The 17,152-nt window shown below is 51.0% G+C and overlaps 6 protein-coding genes across 6 annotated transcripts; 3 read left to right on the top strand and 3 right to left on the bottom strand.

The window, feature by feature from the left end:
- Nucleotides 1-1,529: 1,529 nt before the first annotated feature.
- On the bottom strand, nt 1,530-2,590 carry ASPACDRAFT_45363 (60S ribosomal protein eL31; the record flags this gene model as incomplete). The annotated part of the gene is made up of 3 exons (XM_020201590.1): nt 1,530-1,736; nt 1,846-1,920; nt 2,498-2,590. The coding sequence occupies 3 exons, from the start codon at nt 2,588-2,590 to the stop codon at nt 1,530-1,532; spliced, it is 375 nt and encodes a 124-aa protein (XP_020054405.1).
- A 1,098-nt stretch (nt 2,591-3,688) lies between these two features.
- Nucleotides 3,689-5,616, top strand: ASPACDRAFT_123007 (putative amino acid transporter (Mtr)). The gene is made up of 4 exons (XM_020196587.1): nt 3,689-4,022; nt 4,074-4,527; nt 4,580-4,971; nt 5,043-5,616. The coding sequence occupies exons 1-4, from the start codon at nt 3,882-3,884 to the stop codon at nt 5,442-5,444; spliced, it is 1,389 nt and encodes a 462-aa protein (XP_020054404.1). The 5' UTR covers nt 3,689-3,881; the 3' UTR covers nt 5,445-5,616.
- Nucleotides 5,617-8,064: 2,448 nt separating this feature from the next.
- Nucleotides 8,065-9,399, bottom strand: ASPACDRAFT_1872545 (carbon-nitrogen hydrolase family protein). Its single transcript, XM_020198000.1, has 2 exons — nt 9,256-9,399; nt 8,065-9,196 (listed from the first exon to the last, which is right to left on the bottom strand). The coding sequence occupies exons 1-2, from the start codon at nt 9,308-9,310 to the stop codon at nt 8,370-8,372; spliced, it is 882 nt and encodes a 293-aa protein (XP_020054403.1). The 5' UTR covers nt 9,311-9,399; the 3' UTR covers nt 8,065-8,369.
- A 1,106-nt stretch (nt 9,400-10,505) lies between these two features.
- On the top strand, nt 10,506-10,917 carry ASPACDRAFT_45360 (uncharacterized protein; the record flags this gene model as incomplete). Its single annotated transcript, XM_020201589.1, has 2 exons — nt 10,506-10,622; nt 10,681-10,917. The coding sequence occupies 2 exons, from the start codon at nt 10,506-10,508 to the stop codon at nt 10,915-10,917; spliced, it is 354 nt and encodes a 117-aa protein (XP_020054402.1).
- Nucleotides 10,918-13,985: 3,068 nt separating this feature from the next.
- On the top strand, nt 13,986-14,898 carry ASPACDRAFT_80190 (uncharacterized protein; the record flags this gene model as incomplete). The annotated part of the gene is made up of 1 exon (XM_020205594.1): nt 13,986-14,898. A coding segment is annotated over exon 1 (482 nt), but the record flags the coding sequence as incomplete, so codon positions are not given.
- Nucleotides 14,899-15,316: 418 nt separating this feature from the next.
- ASPACDRAFT_45358 (oxidoreductase, short-chain dehydrogenase/reductase family) lies at nt 15,317-16,848 on the bottom strand (the record flags this gene model as incomplete). Its single annotated transcript, XM_020201588.1, has 3 exons — nt 15,317-16,249; nt 16,306-16,388; nt 16,455-16,848. 3 exons carry the CDS (start codon nt 16,846-16,848, stop codon nt 15,317-15,319), a joined length of 1,410 nt encoding a protein of 469 aa, XP_020054400.1.
- Between the last annotated feature and the right edge of the window lie 304 nt (nt 16,849-17,152).

The raw sequence follows: 17,152 nt of genomic DNA, 5'->3' as shown, positions 1-17,152 counted from the left end.
GTACCTCAAGCCGAAGGACCGCCGGTCTTGTGGGCCCTCCGGGTTAAGACGAAAGATGACGCAGAACGTCTAAGCAAGGCGATGGAGGAGACCAAATCTTAGTTTTGCATTGGAGCACTACGAACGAATTGTGTCCACACAAACAAACGTATTTGGACACACTTTTCATGATCGGGCCGGCGGCGTAAGGTGCGAGCGAATGTACTCTGGTTTGTCCTTGAAACCCTTTCTCTTTGCCCAATGTTCAAGGCTTTTCCCCCCCTGTAACAAGCGACTCTTGAGCAACACAGGCTCTACTCTGGTCTATCTGAATTGGATGGAAGCCTGGTCTCCGCACTCCCAAAAAAAACATTTCTTCAACCACTTCGACTTACGAACCTAAGAGAGGGTTAGCTTCGAAAGTCATGTGAGTTCAACAGGGGTTCTTTTGGCGATGTTTATCTGATTTTACATACTTCCAGCCGCCTTACTGTGGTTTCTTTCGTGATCCATTCCCATTCCACGGACACTGAGTCCTACTTCTTGACATCTACCTTTCCTCCTACTTCACCGTTTCTTGTCCATGCTTTCTTGTCTTCGATGAGAGGGAAAATATCTTCCTGTTTCTTCTTCCCCATGGATTCAAGGCATATTTGTATTTACAGTGTTCTTTTTTTCTTTTCTGCATCTCTCGAGTTGACCGCAATCGCATCATCGGGAATAGCGATCGTTGTGTTTTTTTTTCTTGTCTTCGCCTGTCCAACCAGGAGGAGAAACAGGCGCATTCTAGCATAGCGAAGTGTTTCTGTGGATTTGAAAGGCAAGAATCCTTTTCCTTTTTCGAACGTGTTGTGCCGTTTCCATTTCTTCCTGAAAAAGGGATTTTGTCTCTTGTTCATAAGGGGGTCTGGTTTTTTTTCTCTGGTTTGGCTTTCTTACATCGTTTTTTATGACACGTTGAAATCGTCGTTGTATTATTAGAGGAATGAAGACTTTGATTGCTTGAAGTTTTGCCAGATTTGCTTTGCACTTAAACACTTAACGCAGCGCAGTGCAGTGGGGCTTCATCCTTGGTTGGGGGTCGGGGGTTGTCGTTATCACTGGTGCATTTTGTGCTTAGGATGGAATCTTATGGGAATACAAATGGTAATTCATTGTGCATATGGCTTCAAGACTGGTGGATCATGTAACGACAGATATAGAAGAGCGTAGCACGTGGTCTTTGCTTTGTCATGCCTGCATCTTCTATGCCAGAGACAGAAATGCTAGAGACAAGCTCTCTGCTCACTTAGCTGGCATAAGAACCACGAGTAATACCACCTTCAACTCCAACAACAGAAGGATCCGCCTGATTGATCTTTACAGTAGTTACGATCTCATCACACTACGATAAAAAGAGAAGACAGCAAAAAAAAGAAGATTGGTTCCAGCAAACCACCCGACATCATATTGTCCCATTCATTATTCTAGGAAAGAAATTTTGGTTTCATACAATGAGGACCGTTTTTTTGTATTTGGGGGGATATCAAGCACTGTCATTCGTTGAAGATTTACTCATCATCAACAACGACGGTGTGGAGACCCTTAGCCTCCTTGACGTTGACGGCCTGGACGTAGGAGTAGAGCTTCTCCTTGGCGCCCTCCTCGTCGTTACGCTTGCGGGAGATGCGGACACGGAGACGGAAGGGGACGCCCTTGATACCGGCCTCCCAGACCTTCTTGTTGAGCTGGGGGTCGACGCGGACGTCGGTGGTGCCCTAGAGTTCCCGGGGGGGTTAGTGATACTTTCGCTGGAGTTGGCCCGTAGAAGATTCCTCAGATGGAGGACTTTGGGTACGGGGCGATCAGGAGATAGGATAGACTCACCATAGCACGCTCAGCGAAGGCGCGGATCTCCTTGATAGCGCGGGGAGCACGCTTCTTGAAGCTGACACCGTGCATCTAATTTTACCCAAAAAGAAGAGATATTAGTCTTCCGCCCGAATGCCATCTTTTTTTTGTGCAAGAATGGGGAAAAAATGATGTGGGAAGAAAATCTTGCAAAGCAAGTGTTTGCGAGCGAAATTCGGCCTTGAGGTGGACTTCATAAAACTAATTCTTCTTTTTGGAGATGCGTGTGGTGACCCAGAAAACCAAGCCAATGATGGATTTTGACCATCATGACTCGTTTTTCTGGCAAATGGAACCCCCGAGGTTGTTCCTCCACACAATCCTAACAACAACGACGATGATGAAGGGGTTGTAAAAAAACCCTTGGGCTGCTTCTTGTTCTCGTTTGCCCTCGCTTCTTTTCAGATGCCAAAGGTTTAGAGAGATTATGATTTTGTGCGCCGCTTCGTGGTTTTCATCCATCGTGTGTCTGTGTTGTCTTCTTCTTTCTTGTTCTCCGTCCATGACCTCCGACAACGATTTGCGGTTGGATTCCGTTTCGCATGTCGCTTGAGGGGAAGGGGGATAAATAGAAACCGGAGTTCCTGTCGGAAAAGGTTGAATCGCTATGTTTTGTGTTTCAACGTACTCTCTTGTGCATGTTGATGGTGTACTCGCGGGACACCACATCGGCGATGGCCGAGCGGGTCTTCTTGCCGGTCTTGTTGACGGTGCTGGACATTTCTGCGATGGAAACGAAAAAAAATGTGATTAGTTTTCGAAACAGACGGACGGAAGAATGGCGAGGCGCAGGTGCTGGCGACAAGAACTCACTGAATAGGGACAGAGATGTCGGCTGTCGTGGGCTGTAGTGGTCGTCGACGGTCAAGGATGGAGGAGATTTCGAGATGGTCGGTTTTTCGCTGGTGGGAATTCCAGTGCGGGCTCGCTTATCGCCAGCCGCGGTGGTGATTGGCCCATTATCTGACACGTGATGTACCGCCCGGTGGGTTTGCTTGGGAGAACATCAATTCATTAAATGCATCTAATTGATGCCTGAGGCAGAAAGTATTTGCCAGGATAGGCTTAGGCTCGGATGCATCCGAGATCGGAGGTCGCATGACCATCTCATCTGCTACTGTAGTTACAATTGAGCCTACTCCAGGCCTGCTGTCGTACAGTACTTCGTGCAAGATGTGGTGCGTCGTCCTCACCGGCCGAACCCTTATATCTACACATTATCTAGATTCTGAGAGGCGGGACTAGATGACGCCTGATGATCCTCCATCAGCGCGGCTGTCATGTCATCTCATGGCAAGAGCGACGGAAACTCTGCGGTTGCTGGTTGACATCACACTTTCGATGCCGATTTATCCAGCTGGTCAGTACCTCAGGCCTGGCCAAAGACGTACTGTCAAACAATACAAGGATGGTGATGTAGATCTTGGCGGAATTGGGAAGTGTCGTCAAAGCCTTCCTGTTACGGTGGAGATGCCACTATGAAAAGTCAGATAAGATCTTCAGTATGTACGTATGATAATGCCTTCATCAGGGTATCAATGGCTGGTTTGTCAACAGTACAAATTCACATGACAGGAAGAAAAGGCTTCAATCTGCGCCGTACCGCTGTTTTTACTATATGCACAATATGCACATGCAGTAACTTCAACTGTATATCGTCTCGAGGCAAGCCGAAGTCGTCGTGTAGGTGGGTCTGTACCTCCAACACTAACAGTTGAAGCTTATCTTTAATTGGAACCCCCAGATATACTAAGGTCAGAGTGTTATATGTACAATGGTTGAGACCAGCGTTACTAAATGGAAACTGGCTTAGTTTAAGGTTCTTTGATGTGCCTTTCCCCCAATCTCCGCTCTACGGAGTCATTCCACTTCGACTCATCTTTTTCCCTCCAAAATATCCTTCTGCGCGTTGTAATTTTAACTTTCACAAGTCAGACTTATTGTTCCTTTCTTTTAAATTAAGACCGGCTGTTGATCTAGCGGTCTCTTCTACAAAACACAAAAAACCCGACATGTCCAAGCCACCATCCAACACCAAAGATGAACCCGGCAGCGACCTCGAGCCAGCGATCGGCGAGGTGGAGGATGAACACGCCATCGCACATGATGCAGTCTTCGGTGTGATATCAGAAGATGGACCGAACTACAGGAATGTGAGTATAGCCCTTGAATCACGAATCCGGGGCCTACTGACATTATCCCAGGTTGGATGGCTTGGAACCTCGGTTCTCATGATGAAGACTCAAATGGGCCTTGGAGTGCTTTCAATTCCCTCGGTCTTTGACACCGTTGGGATCGTCCCCGGAGTTATCCTCCTCTGTACTATAGCTGGAATCACTACCTGGTCCGACTACATAGTGGGTGTGTTCAAGCTACGGCACCGCCACGTTTACGGCGTCGACGATGTCGGCCAGCTCTTGTTCGGCCAATGGGGTCGCGAACTGTTCGGCTGGGCCTTCTGCCTCCTCTTTGTGTTTACTTCAGGGTCCGCGATGCTCAGCACCTCCATCGCTCTCAATGCGCTCTCCACTCATGGCGCGTGTACGGCCGTCTTCGTCGCCGTCGCCGCCATCATCCTGTTCTTGCTCTCGAGTATCCGGACGCTAGGTCGGATTACCTGGCTGGCGTGGATAGGTGTAGGATGCATTCTGACCGCCGGTGGGTCAAGCAATCTATCAACACCCTAGAAAGCGTCTAACTGATTTGCCAGTGTTGATCGTCACCATCGCCGTGGGAATCCAAGACCGTCCGGCTGCCGCACCGCAAGAAGGAGTCTGGAGATCCGACTACAAGATCATCGGCAGCCCCAGCTTCACCGATGCGATCTCCGCCATCAACACTCTAGTCTTCGCCTACGCAGGCACCCCGGCTTTCTTCTCCATTGTGGCCGAGATGAGCGAGCCTCGTCATTACCCGAAGTCACTGTTACTCTGCCAAAGTGTCGTTACGATCACCTACATCACCATCGGCATCGTCGTCTACTATTATTGCGGCTCCTACGTCGCCTCCCCAGCTCTGGGCTCCGCTGGTGTACTAATTAAAAAAATCTCCTACGGCATCGCTCTACCAGGCTTGTTGGTTTCTGGAACTCTGTGCGCCCATGTCAGTCCTACCCACCTCACCCAACCCCTAACAGAATCCGGCTGTATTACCCCGAACTAACCCCTTCACAGCTCTCCAGCAAGCACATCTTCGTCCGCTGTCTCCGAGGCACGCGGCATTTGACTGCCAACACCGCCAAACACTGGATCACGTGGCTAGGCTCGACCTCCACCGTCACCATGGTGGCCTACATAATCGCCAGCGGGATCCCGATCTTCAACACCCTGATCTCCCTCGTCGGCGCTCTGTTAGGGACGGTGACCTGCTTCCAGCCCATGGGCTGCATGTGGCTCTACGACAACTGGCGCAAGGACCGAACCGCGCGGTGGTACCTGATGGTCGCCTGGAGCGGGTTCGTGATTGCGTCGGGGACGTTTCTGATGGTGGCGGGCACCTACAGCTCGATCGTGGGCATTATCGACTCCTCCGAGTCCGGGGCGTGGAGCTGTGCCGATAATTCCAACTCTGTTTGAGGGGAAGAAAAGCCAGCGGGCGCACAGTACCTATACACACATGCGCATGCATGCGTTGCATGCATTTAGTCATGACAACGTTGATGAGTTTTACGTTTGAATAGAGCTAGCTATACTTTCCTTAACCCGTATCCTGTACATATCACTTGCGTACTCTTTCGGGATGTGAAGTATAGGAGTAGTCAAGTTCGTTCAAATTTCTGTTGTTATTAGGGCTAATGCAAGCATGATAACCCAAGCATAAGCGCTACGCTAAAAAGTGGTGGACTGCGGAATGACTTGCCGGACCGGAAGCGAGCGGGGTCCATGCGATTGTAGAAGTCTTTAATCACCTCCCTCTTCGATTTTGTAACATGCACCTTTCCAATCGACAGATATTTCTCCATGGCCAGCCACTTTGATCTCCAGATGACCTTGACAAAAGACCCTATCCACTAAAAATCTCATATACGAGTGAGTACTGTACAGTACCTCCCGCGGCAGCCTCACTTCGACCTGGCTGATATCAACTCTTGTATGTTTCCCCGAACTGGCTGAGTATTACATTTTCATCGACCGGGATGACCTGCCCGACTCGGCTTATCTGCTATCTTCTAGATGTGGATCAACGTGAAATTGCGGGGGTGGATCCCCAGCAAACTAACCTGGACCCGTGCCCATTTTTGACGTATTTAGGGGTTGGGTTTGGGGGTGGATGGGCTTGCTCCAATTCTCGAGTCTCCATTTCTATCTACCTAATTCCCATTTACCGAGCTAGCACAAGAAAACAGGGAAAAGCTGACAGATTTGCCAAGGACGGAGGAGTAAGCTACTAACAAAAAGGTAGTAATAGCCCCTTATCGAATAGATTCTGTAGTGTCGAGGAGAGTGACGCCAACCGTGCCCGGACTTCCCTCATAGGTGAAGTCAGCGAAGTAGCCAATCTACCTGACACTGGTAGCTATGTACAGATTTAAGGGTGTTTCCGGCGTTCTGTGTTTGAAAAGTAGGGACAACATCTGTTTCTAAAATGGGTCGACTCTGCTGGATCTGATCCCATCATTCGGGGCTGACTTTCTCAGACCGAGAGCTTTGGATACTTGCTCGCCTCCGCCTGTACATTCCAGAATTGTAACCCTAGAATTGGTATTTGATGGGAATGAACTCCTTTGGGTTTTGGGTTTTGTTCCAGCTGAGCGTGGACATGAAAAATGGCATGGCACACCAGGTAAAAGCAAGTGCAGACACTTCGAGTGGTGTCACTGATAGACCCGCTACAGCCCGCGTCGATACCTGGATTGCACTTCCTAAGGATCTGCAAGACCGCGATCTATCGTAACAGCCAGCCTGCTTTTGACCGGTCTTGTAATGCTTCTTTTGAGATCGCTGATAAGGTATTGGGGGGGGGGGAGGCAACCCTCGCTTGCAGGAATATAAAGACACATAAGTTAGTTTCTGTTCAGACCCCCCATGGCAAATGACGATTGGTGACTTCAAGCATAATATGCCTTCCCGTGGTGTAGCAGAGCCATTAGTCTCTACGCCTTAATTTTGCTTTTGTTCGCCCAAAGGAAGGATCAGAACCCGCGTGTGATATTAAACTGACGAGGATGTGCTCAAATCTGGACGGTGTGCCCGGCTGGGAGCGCCGCGGCCTTGGTCTTCAGGAACTGAAATTGCTCGTTTCGAACGAGACGAATGTTCTTCAGCCGCTGCTTCTTTGGGTGATCTTTGACGGTCTGTCTGTCTCTCTCCTTGGAGTTCTTGTTTTTCTCCACTCGTTGAGCGCGGATGAAATGCGAATGTGATTCCGGCTCTTTTATACGATTTCACTCATTGGGTGCCTCATGCAAGCCGACAGTGTGAAAATGGTTTCGTCTTATCCTATATATTCACAGGTAATATCGATTTATCACAACGGGGTAGGATGCTCTTTACACCCATCGCGGAGCTGTGTCTCTTCGGCTGGAATTGCTAGCGTTCGAGGCCCGGCAGAGAGACTAGCTCTGGATCGGTATCATCTCGACTATGAATTAGGAAGTCGACCCTCGGCTGATCCATCCTGCAGACTAAAGAACATGTGCTCCGAGAGACACATAGGACGCAATCATCATGGATCGAATTGAGACTGTGTCTGTACTGAGTCGACATGACCAAAAAAATGCGACGTGGCAAGACCGGCCAGAGCTGGCCAAGTCTCGGGTCTCTTCCAATCTACGCGGGCATTTTCAATAGGTTGGCTCTCATCATGACCATGTGAGATATCAAGAAGAAAAATGCTGACAACGAAGACTACATTGGGAGTTCGCGGGTCCCCTGTCTTTTGGTGTCCCATGAAGAAAACATTATGGTTTTCCCAATGACCAATCCGTCGACGACATCAGATAGCAAGTTAGGCTATCTGAGCCCCGCTGGAATGAATCCAGGAACTCAAGCAGTAGGCCTTGGCTTTTGAGGGCCTATGTGTCTTAAGTTATGTGGCTTGCCGTTGGCGCATATATGCGGATAGAACTGGCGAGGATTTGATGTATCTTGAGAACTCAAGCATTGTATAAGTTGTCAGGGAACTTGTTCTGGGACTGCCTTAAGCATCGTACAGATTGTCATCAGGGAACCTAGACTGAGACTGCCTTGACGAGGTCTGAGATGGTTGTTCTGAAGAAGATCTGGGTGGGAAGAGGGAAAGATTGTATACATGGCCATGAGGATGAAAGGCCATGGACCGAACAATGGTCTATTCACCCGGTACAGCTCCATTGAAGGATCTACAACAGTATGGCACTTGCTGTATGCAACCTATCTTGTGAATAGGCCTTCAGTAGACATTCACAACAAAGGAAGGAAACATAGCAAGCCCAGCCTGAGAATTTATTCACTTGTCTATTCTGCCTGTGTAAAAAGAATCAAGAGCCGCTATCGCCAAAACATTCAATGTGGAGAAGATTTCTACTGACTCCCGGCACTCACATCCGGATACAGGTCAAACCGCCGCTGGGTGTAGATAGGGATGCCCTTTCGCGTACTCTGGATGGTCTCGTCATCCAGATCCGCATAGATGATATCCTCCTTCTCCTCCGTCTCGGCCAGCACCTTCGCGCTGGGGTCGACGATCAAACTGTGTCCCCACGCATGGTACGAGGCCTCCAGATCCCTGGCCGGACTGCACAGGGCCGTGTACACCTGGTTGTCGACGGCACGGCCCCGAGCCAGCAGCGACCAGTGCAGCGGGCCGGTGGTCGTGTTGAACGCGCCTGGGTACACGAGCAGGAAGGCGCCCTTCCGGGCCGCAATCATGGCGGCCTCCGGGAAGCGGATGTCGTAGCAGATGGCGAGCCCGATTTTGCCGTAGTCCGGGAGGTCGACCACGGTCAGCTGGTTGCCGGGACTGAGGACCTCGCTCTCCTTGAAAGTGATCTTGCCGGGGATATCGATGTCGAAGAGGTGGGTCTTGCGGTGGGTGCCGATTAGGGCTCCGGAGGGAGAGAAGACCAGGGAGGTGTTGTAGTATTTGTTGGTGGTGGGCTCCAGCTCCGGGATGCTGCCCCCCACGAGGTAGGCTTTGGCCTCGGCGGCGATGGCGGAGAGGGCATGGTAGGAAGGGGATTGTTCTTTGGTGGGCGGCGATGGAAGCAGGGTCTCAGCGTACTTGGGGAAGAACTGGGTGCCGTAGGGGGAGTTAAAGCATTCCGGCAGGACGATGAGAGAGGCGCCGGCTTTGGCGGCCTCCAGGACTTTGCTGCGAGCGTGGGCGAGGTTCACGGCCTTATCGGCGCCTGGTTGTTGTGGGTTAGGGAGTAGGTTATGGATCTTGTTGAAAGTCAATTTGACTTACCCGAGGCTAGTTGCACGAGAGCAAGCTTCAATGGTTTCTTGAGGAGAGATGCCATGGTGGTTGTGTATGGGAATGGGAGCAGAAGAAGATGGTTGTTGGTGGTGGTGGTGATGGAAGGGAGATTGAGGCGATTGCGGGGGAAGCGGCTTTCGCGCCGAGCATCTGCCGACGTGCCGCATTGCGCTATCCTATCTATGCTAGTTATCTACGGAGCTCTTCTACTCCAAATCGCTTATCAACATCCTCCCCACCAACTACAAAACACACCCGCAATGATACACTCCAACGAGATGTGTGCAGTATACATTGTGCCCTATGCTATGCTTGAGACTCAGATGTCGCAGCTGGCTCATCGAGTCTGCAAGTAGGCGATGATGCAACAAAGAAAGAACTTGACCGTGAGTGTAGCTGGGTTCAGACACAGCCCCAAGCCAGGCGCTTGTGCTAACAAGATCGCAGACTATGGCCGATGTGCTAAAACAAGGAGGCTGGAGTATAGTCAAATGGATAGACTACCATGCTGCTCCAAAGGTATGACTGACAATCAGTCACAAACGTCATCTGCCCTTTGTGCTACATTGCCCTACCAGATCGGTGCTAGCTACATTCCTCCAGACGCTCTTTCAGAGATGAACGTAAGGCTGCCATTCTGAAAGCGTGAGAGCAACTCTTCAAGAAAATTTGTCAGGAATGCACTACCAATCCTATGACGCAATTTGCTTTTATGTCCCCCATGAATAGAGTTATGCCCTATTTCTGCCATCGGCACAAAGTTAGACTCGCGTGAGGCTATACACTCGGCAGTTGAATTTCGCAGGAATGTGACATGCATGCGGCCAGGGCACACTCGAGTATACACATCCACCATTATTCACCAATGCGCATCCTTTCCGATTCTAAGGCTGTCAACACACATCCGGAAGATCGGCCCTGAGGAAACTTCAGCGAGCGTGGTGTTATTTTAGGAGTATGTGCATTGCTCTGCTGCACCTGGCCTCAAAGGAGTAATAGTCAACGCTTCAGGAAGTACTCAGCTTCAACTAGAGTCGAACTATCTACAGTTTCCGGACAGCGATGGTGTTTATAAAAAGGCGAATGATAGCTTCTTTTGCCACTCATGAAGTCAACCCATTCGAATCCATTGAGCTCAACGCAGATCGTGCCCTCGTCCTTACTAGAACAACGAATCCTTGTCACTCAAGACCTCCCAACCTTGCCACCTCTTTTTTTGAATTTGATCAAGCATCATCATGCCATCCCTTCGCTCCAACGCCTCTCTATTGGGTCTTCTGCTGCTCCTGAATGCCTTCTGGACCATCTCTCTCGTGGCAGCCCGTCCAGTGGTACTGCAACGTGACACCAACCAGGTAGGACCACGCCATGTGATTGTCATTGCGGTATCACTCGCTTACAGCCGCGTGCCAGACTGATCACTCAGTCGACATTGCATCGATCAATGCTCGGTTTCCACAGAATGAGCACCCAGCTGGGAGAGTCAACCCTGCCGATGACGCCTTGGACACAATCCAATCTATGACCAAGGCGAAAAGAGATGGCACAGACAGCTCTGACACCGACGACGACGACAATGTCATCAAGCCGTCTGTCACTTACTCCTTACTCGGCAAGGTTTCTACCATCATCGATCATCTGCGGCACTGAGAAGTCTCTCCTTAGCCTGAAACAATGCGACGGGACGCCAATTGGGGGCTGGGAGTTCTTGCAATGCAATTTAGAGTCTACATTGAAGTTTTGATAGAGGCATATCAATTTGCAAATCAATTACTATTGCTTTCATCTCTAATCCTTCATGCATGACTATACCTGTTTCCCAGTATTCAGCTTCATGCTCTTAGACAAGGACATGTGGTAAAAGATGCGTTGTCTTTGAAAATCATAGTGACTCTCGTGCACGGACGCTCTGAGAGCGACCCGTGAACACGATGAAGGACGAGTATGTCATCATCAGAAGGCATACGGTTGCGACTCGCGTGTACAGTACGCGTGCTATAAGGACCCACAGCGGGTTCTTGACGCCCGACGTTCAATTCTCATCATGGCACAGTTACATATACGTATACTTATCTTTTTATTATCTGATGGCCAGCCTTAGGGTGGTCAGAATGACACTCCCTTTCAAATCCCAAGCCTGGGGACTGTTTTGGCGCATGTAAAGCGCACAAAGACATTGGACTTGATATTTCGAGCATCCAGCAGGGCGAGTCAACCATCCCCAGAACGCGTCAAACAAGGCCAAAGCAAGTTCCACTCGAATGAACTTGCTTCTTTACGCTTTACTAACTTATGAAGCCGTCACTAGTTAGTACGGAGTACTCTTTCCGACAAGCCGACCTCGGCCAGACACCTCCGCCCGCCTCCCCCCCCCCACAGTGCGTGGAGACTCACAAAGAAAGAGTCGTTAGCGAGTGATGGATCCCAAACGACAACAATCCTCCGTAACGTTTGTAAATGCACAGGGACAAACGAGTGAGTGCTCTTCGTCGGCAAATACTCCGTAGTCCAAACCCCCGTAGGATCACTGCCATTGGAGTACTTAGAGCCAAGCCCAGCCGCAAGCATGACTCGTCACGGAACCGTTTTACGACAGATCGAAATGTCAGGGGAATCGAAAAAGGGTCGAGACTGTTTAGACGGCCGTAGACTAGGTTAAACTTCTCACGAGTCACAGATCTTCATTCATCCTCGGACCGAGAAGGGAAGACGGAAAAGCTGAAGAGAGATTCTCCGGGTCTCCCTGCAAGCAAATGCCCCTTGTATGGATTGACATACGCTAGACCTAAAGGGACGGACATCTCCGACTAGGTTCAGTGCCGGAACGAAGAGCGTAATTTAGCTTGGAGCCTTGGAAGTTGGGACTTGGGAAGGGGGGGGGGGAACCGAGACGCCTCTTCAACCCCAATGTAGCTAAGGCTGGTGGCGACAAGGGTCCAAGAATCCAAGACAGGCGTGGTTGATCGAAGGCCTTTGACTGGGACCGGAGGAATCGGTGCCGTGTTCGAGATTACTACTCGAGTACGGAGTACACACCCAGTGGCGACTATGGGGGACTTAACGCCCTGCCCTGTCTCTGTTTCGGTTTGGGGATGATCGGCTTTTGCTTCCTGATCTCGTGAAATTCCGATCGAGATCTATGAGCAAGGGTGGTCAGAGAGGGCGAAGAGAATGCCACTTAGGTATAATGTACTCCGTTTTTTTCCTCAGGAATTATGGTTTCGGAGTCGCCATTGTGATAACAGGGATATTGAGGCAAAGGATATTAGTCTAGTTCGTGTTCATCAACAATAATAGTATTATTGACAAGGGATAAAGGAAAGGCCAGTTAGTTCTTCAGAGGCCAAAAGACCCAAAGAACCAAAAGGCCCAAAAGCCCAAATCGCCGCCGGAACCCGATCCGGGGCAAAATGGCGAATGCAGCAGGCGGTCAAATGGGAATGATTCCTTCCCTTCTTCAGTTTCATCTTTCATCCTTTCTTTCCCCGACTTAAGTTATTCAATTCATTTCATTAATGAAGAATCACAAAAAAAGGGGGTGCAATTTCATTATAAAGCCCTTTGATATGCCTCCAGGTTGAAGAGGCCCAGGGCCTCGACTGCTCTAGTCTCCCCTATCTGTCTCCTTTCCCATTCTCAAGATTCCTGTTTTTTTATCTGGCCCACTTATGTGTGTCTTGTTGTTTTTTCCACCCCACGCCATCATCCAAGGTTCGGCCCTCCCTTTACGTTTACGCGCTGGATCCGTCCGACCCCTCTTAGTGATGGCTATTACTTTTTTCTTTTACGCGAGAAAATAAGGAAATACAATCCGCCCCTCTCTTCCAGAATCAGAATCGAAAAAGAAAATTGGCCACTGTGGGACCAGACTTTTTTCTTTTTGCTCTAGTCTTATAATCTCGGGTCCAGGCACAAACGCGCGCGCGATCTCTTCTTCCGACCCGTCGTGCCTTCTTCCACCCCCCCCCCCCCTATCTGTTCATTTGTATATCCTCCTCCCATGTCTCGATAACTTGAGCCTCCACCAAACACCAACACCACCACCACTTTTAAACCCCATCAGCCTCGGAACACATCACTCCCCAGGTTGTTCGAGGAAATTACTTCTATTCAGGAGATCAGAACGGTGCCACTTTTGATTATCCTCCACTCGTTTCCCGGACAGCGGTGTCGCCATCATGTTCGAGGACTTCTCTTTCTCCTCTCCCTCCTCCACTCGGCCTCCCCGCTTGGCCTTGGACAGCGAAGAATATCAGCGCCTCACTCTCGATCATGACAGTGGATTAATCTCCCCCTTGTCCTCGCGCTGTCCGTCACCACGCTCGTCAGCGCAGCGCTTCCCCCGGACCCTATCTCGCTCGCGATCCTCCTACTCCCGGGGCCAGGCTCAAGCTCCCACCTCCGTCCCTTTCTCCGCATACGAGAAGCGCTTCTCCATCAGCACCCTCACCAAGAAACTTCACGAGCACACCCTCCAACACCAGTCCGGCACTGCGGGCGCAATGCCCAGCGATGACCGCTTCCCCGATGCACCCATCTCCCCCACCTCCCCCTCCGATTTCCATTTCAGTAGCAACAACCCCAAACTCTTCCCTGGCTACGTCCTGACACCCCCCGACACGGATCTCGACGATGATTCCCACACTTCCGGATCTCTATCGCCGACGTTCCCCCCGTCTTCCTCCTCTCCATACCTGAATCCGACCTCCGCCCCCGCCGCCTCAGACAGCCACAACTACCCGACCGACACGACCCCAATGGATCTCAACGCAGACGACCAGGAACAAAACTACACGACCATGCGCGCGCAGCGCCAACACATCTCGCGCCTGCAGTACTGCAACCCCACCGACCTCGAGGCTATCCGCTTGGCCCTGATCTCCGAGGACGAGGCCCTGCGCACCGCCGTCTCGCACAGCTACTCCACCTGTGAAGACGACTGGCACCCCAGCTCGCTCCCGCCGCAGTCGTCCCCGCGCCGACGCGCCCTGACGGCGTCGCGGGGCAGTCGGTTCCGCCCGGCCACGGAATCGATCTCCTCCACTTCCTCCGTCCCATCATCCTCGTCGCTGGCGGAATACACGCGTTCCCGGAGAAAGAGCAGCGTCAGCGCGCTGCAGTCATCCCATCGGATCGAGAAGAGCTATCAGCTCGGCTCCACCCGCGACCTGCAGAAGAAGAGCGAGCAGGGTCTGCGACGAAAGAGTCTCGTCAGTGCAGCGCTGGCTTCGATGGTTGAATAAGGTCGTGCTTGTCTCCTGTCTTCCTGAGAACCAATGTCTATCTCTTTTCTTGGGGTATATATGTCCAACATCCTTGAGCGAGGTGCATACCATTTATCGCTTCGATACCTGCTTCGATTCTCCCCTTTCTCCATTTCCCTTTTTTCCTTTTATTTCACTTTTCTTTTCTGAATCACTTTTCTTGCACTATATCCGGGTGTACATTCTTCATCTTCATCTCTGTTACTATTGCCATCTATCTTCTTTCAGGGTTTGGAATTGCTTGTGCATTGTGTGCATATCGAAAGAAAGATACCCAGACTGTCTGCTTGGTTGCCTCGGACGTTCTATTCCTTTGTTTGTTTTTTGTCTTTTGGTGCATTCATGTTGGTGCGACCCTCAAATTCGGTTATAGGGCACTTCTTTTATATATCTTCAATTGCACATCTTCATACATCATAAACATTCACACACCACTGCACCGCCTTCGCTTTCCAAAGTAGTCGCTAATATGTAGCACGTGAACCATCTTAAAATGTACACACCGTGCTGGCAAACACAACCTCTATTTGATATATGCCCTTGTCAATGAGAAAAACAATGCTGGGTCCTGTCAAAGGCCCTAATCTAAATGGACAGGCAGGGGTAGGCTAATAGCCGAATTCGCTCGGAGTGACATAGAACACAAACAGACAATCCTTGCTCAGAGGAAACCATGACGGCATGCGCTCGCGCATGTGACCGGGAGTATCAAATGCCAAATAGGAAACAACGCTATGCGCAAAAACTTAGGGAGGAGGGCCGAATGAATAAGAATGGGTAGAAATTCACTGCCGCTTTCGCTGGAGCATGTTATATAGTCGCTTCAAGGGCTTCAGAGGCCCACTGCTCCCCGGTTTGACGTTCTTCTTACGACGGTCGGTTATTTTGGTTATACCGCTTTGGATGCGGATCTCCTGCTGCTGAGGCAGGGCCAGATGGGAGATGAATGGGGATGGGCAGAGATTGTGTGGAGAGGTTGGATTGGAAAGGAGTGGGTGAGGGTGACCCTGCCCCTGGTCGACCCCATGGGGTCCGTACCAAAGATTAAGATCATAGTAGGCCGCCGCTGGACCGGGTAAGGAGGTCGGATGGCTGTCGCTTAGGGAGTAAGGGGAAGGGGTGGGCAGTGGGAATTGTACGTGAGACCGACAATCGCCATCTTCCCGGATCGGGGAGCCCGGCTCCCCAAGGTCACTCTCGCCAGTCCAGGCCCGCGGTCTGAGCGGCGCCGGTCGCTTACGCGTGCAAGCGGGCGAGCGCGAGTAATTTGAGGCCATGTCGTCGGCGTCCTCGCGTTCCAGACGCTCCGATATCGACGGCATGGGAAGATGCGGCGAGTCGCCAACTAATTCGTGGTGAACTTGCTGGGAATCCTGCTCCGAGCACGGGTCTGCGTGGTCATCCCCAGGTTGGCTTTCAGGACTAGGGTCCACTTCCGTCTCATTAATCACCTCGATGTACGACTCGCGATGATGGCCGCTGGATGCTCGAAGAGAATAGGCATCGACATCTTCGATAAAAGACACGATCCGGGCAAAGTTCAGCGACTCGTGCGGATTGATGATCTCGAATGACGTGCCGTGATCAACAATGGTCGCTGTGGTTTTCTTCATGCTCCATAGGATGGAGTCGGAGCGGGTCCTAGTGTGCCTGCGGGTGAAACATTCCGGATCTGTGCCTGGCTCGGGATAGCTCTCGAGTCTGTCCCGGAATGTATCCTGATCGCATACCTACGTCAGTTGGGAATGCAAGGCTTTGTCAGGACCTTACTTACCAGAAGCCTGTGCGGATTCTCTCTGGGAAAGGTCGCGCTCAACGGCGCGCTCAACGGCGCAGGCATAGCAACATTTAGTGACACTGGGCAACTTGTTAGCCAGTCTGGCACGCCCCCAGATGAGCAATAGTGGGGTGTCGTCTGCTTACGGCCAAATCCGTGCGGCATGTCCGGATCTTGGTCGCTCCGCGCGCTCGGGGAGTAGGACGGCGACAATGGCGGCGGACTTGACCCTGGAGACGACATGGAGAAGGGAGTGCTTAGGGGAACAGAATCGAGCTGGGTCTGGTTCAAATGCAGAGCGGCGTTTTTCCGTCTGAGGAGTTTTCCGTCCTGGCCATCGATGAAAGGATCGCTGTCCGACAGTAGTTTGCGGTAATTGTGTAGCGACAGGTTTCCCGCGTATCCTGGTGGGTATATGGCAGGGTTTGAGGCGAGTAACTGCAATGGGTCAGAGGCTGGTGATGTCGATATATAGTGTATAGCATCTGGGTGGTGCGGAGATCCATGGTAGGGAGAGCCGACGTCGAGAGCCATCGCCATGGTAGATCGGAGGCTCGTGCCTTGATCTAGGTCGGGATCAAGCGAGGGCAAGTATAGAAGATGAATGGGAAAGAAGTACAATTGCCCGGGACATGAGAGGATAAGAAGATGTGAACTCAGAGCTGTTGATTGCTGGCATTGGGGAAGTGCAGATCTTCTCAATCGGTTGACATCACCAGTCAGTGCAATTGAGATGATAACAAGACAAGACACCAACACCTACCAACACCTACACCAACAGCAACAATTGCTGTCCTTCGAAATGAGCGGAGTATCAACAAGCACCGCGGATCGAAGCGAGACA

This window comes from Aspergillus aculeatus, assembly GCF_001890905.1.
Source record: "Aspergillus aculeatus ATCC 16872 unplaced genomic scaffold ASPACscaffold_12, whole genome shotgun sequence".
NCBI lineage: Eukaryota > Fungi > Ascomycota > Eurotiomycetes > Eurotiales > Aspergillaceae > Aspergillus > Aspergillus aculeatus.
Note: the sequence above shows the minus strand (reverse complement) of the source record. Positions and strands in the feature narration are given on the sequence as shown.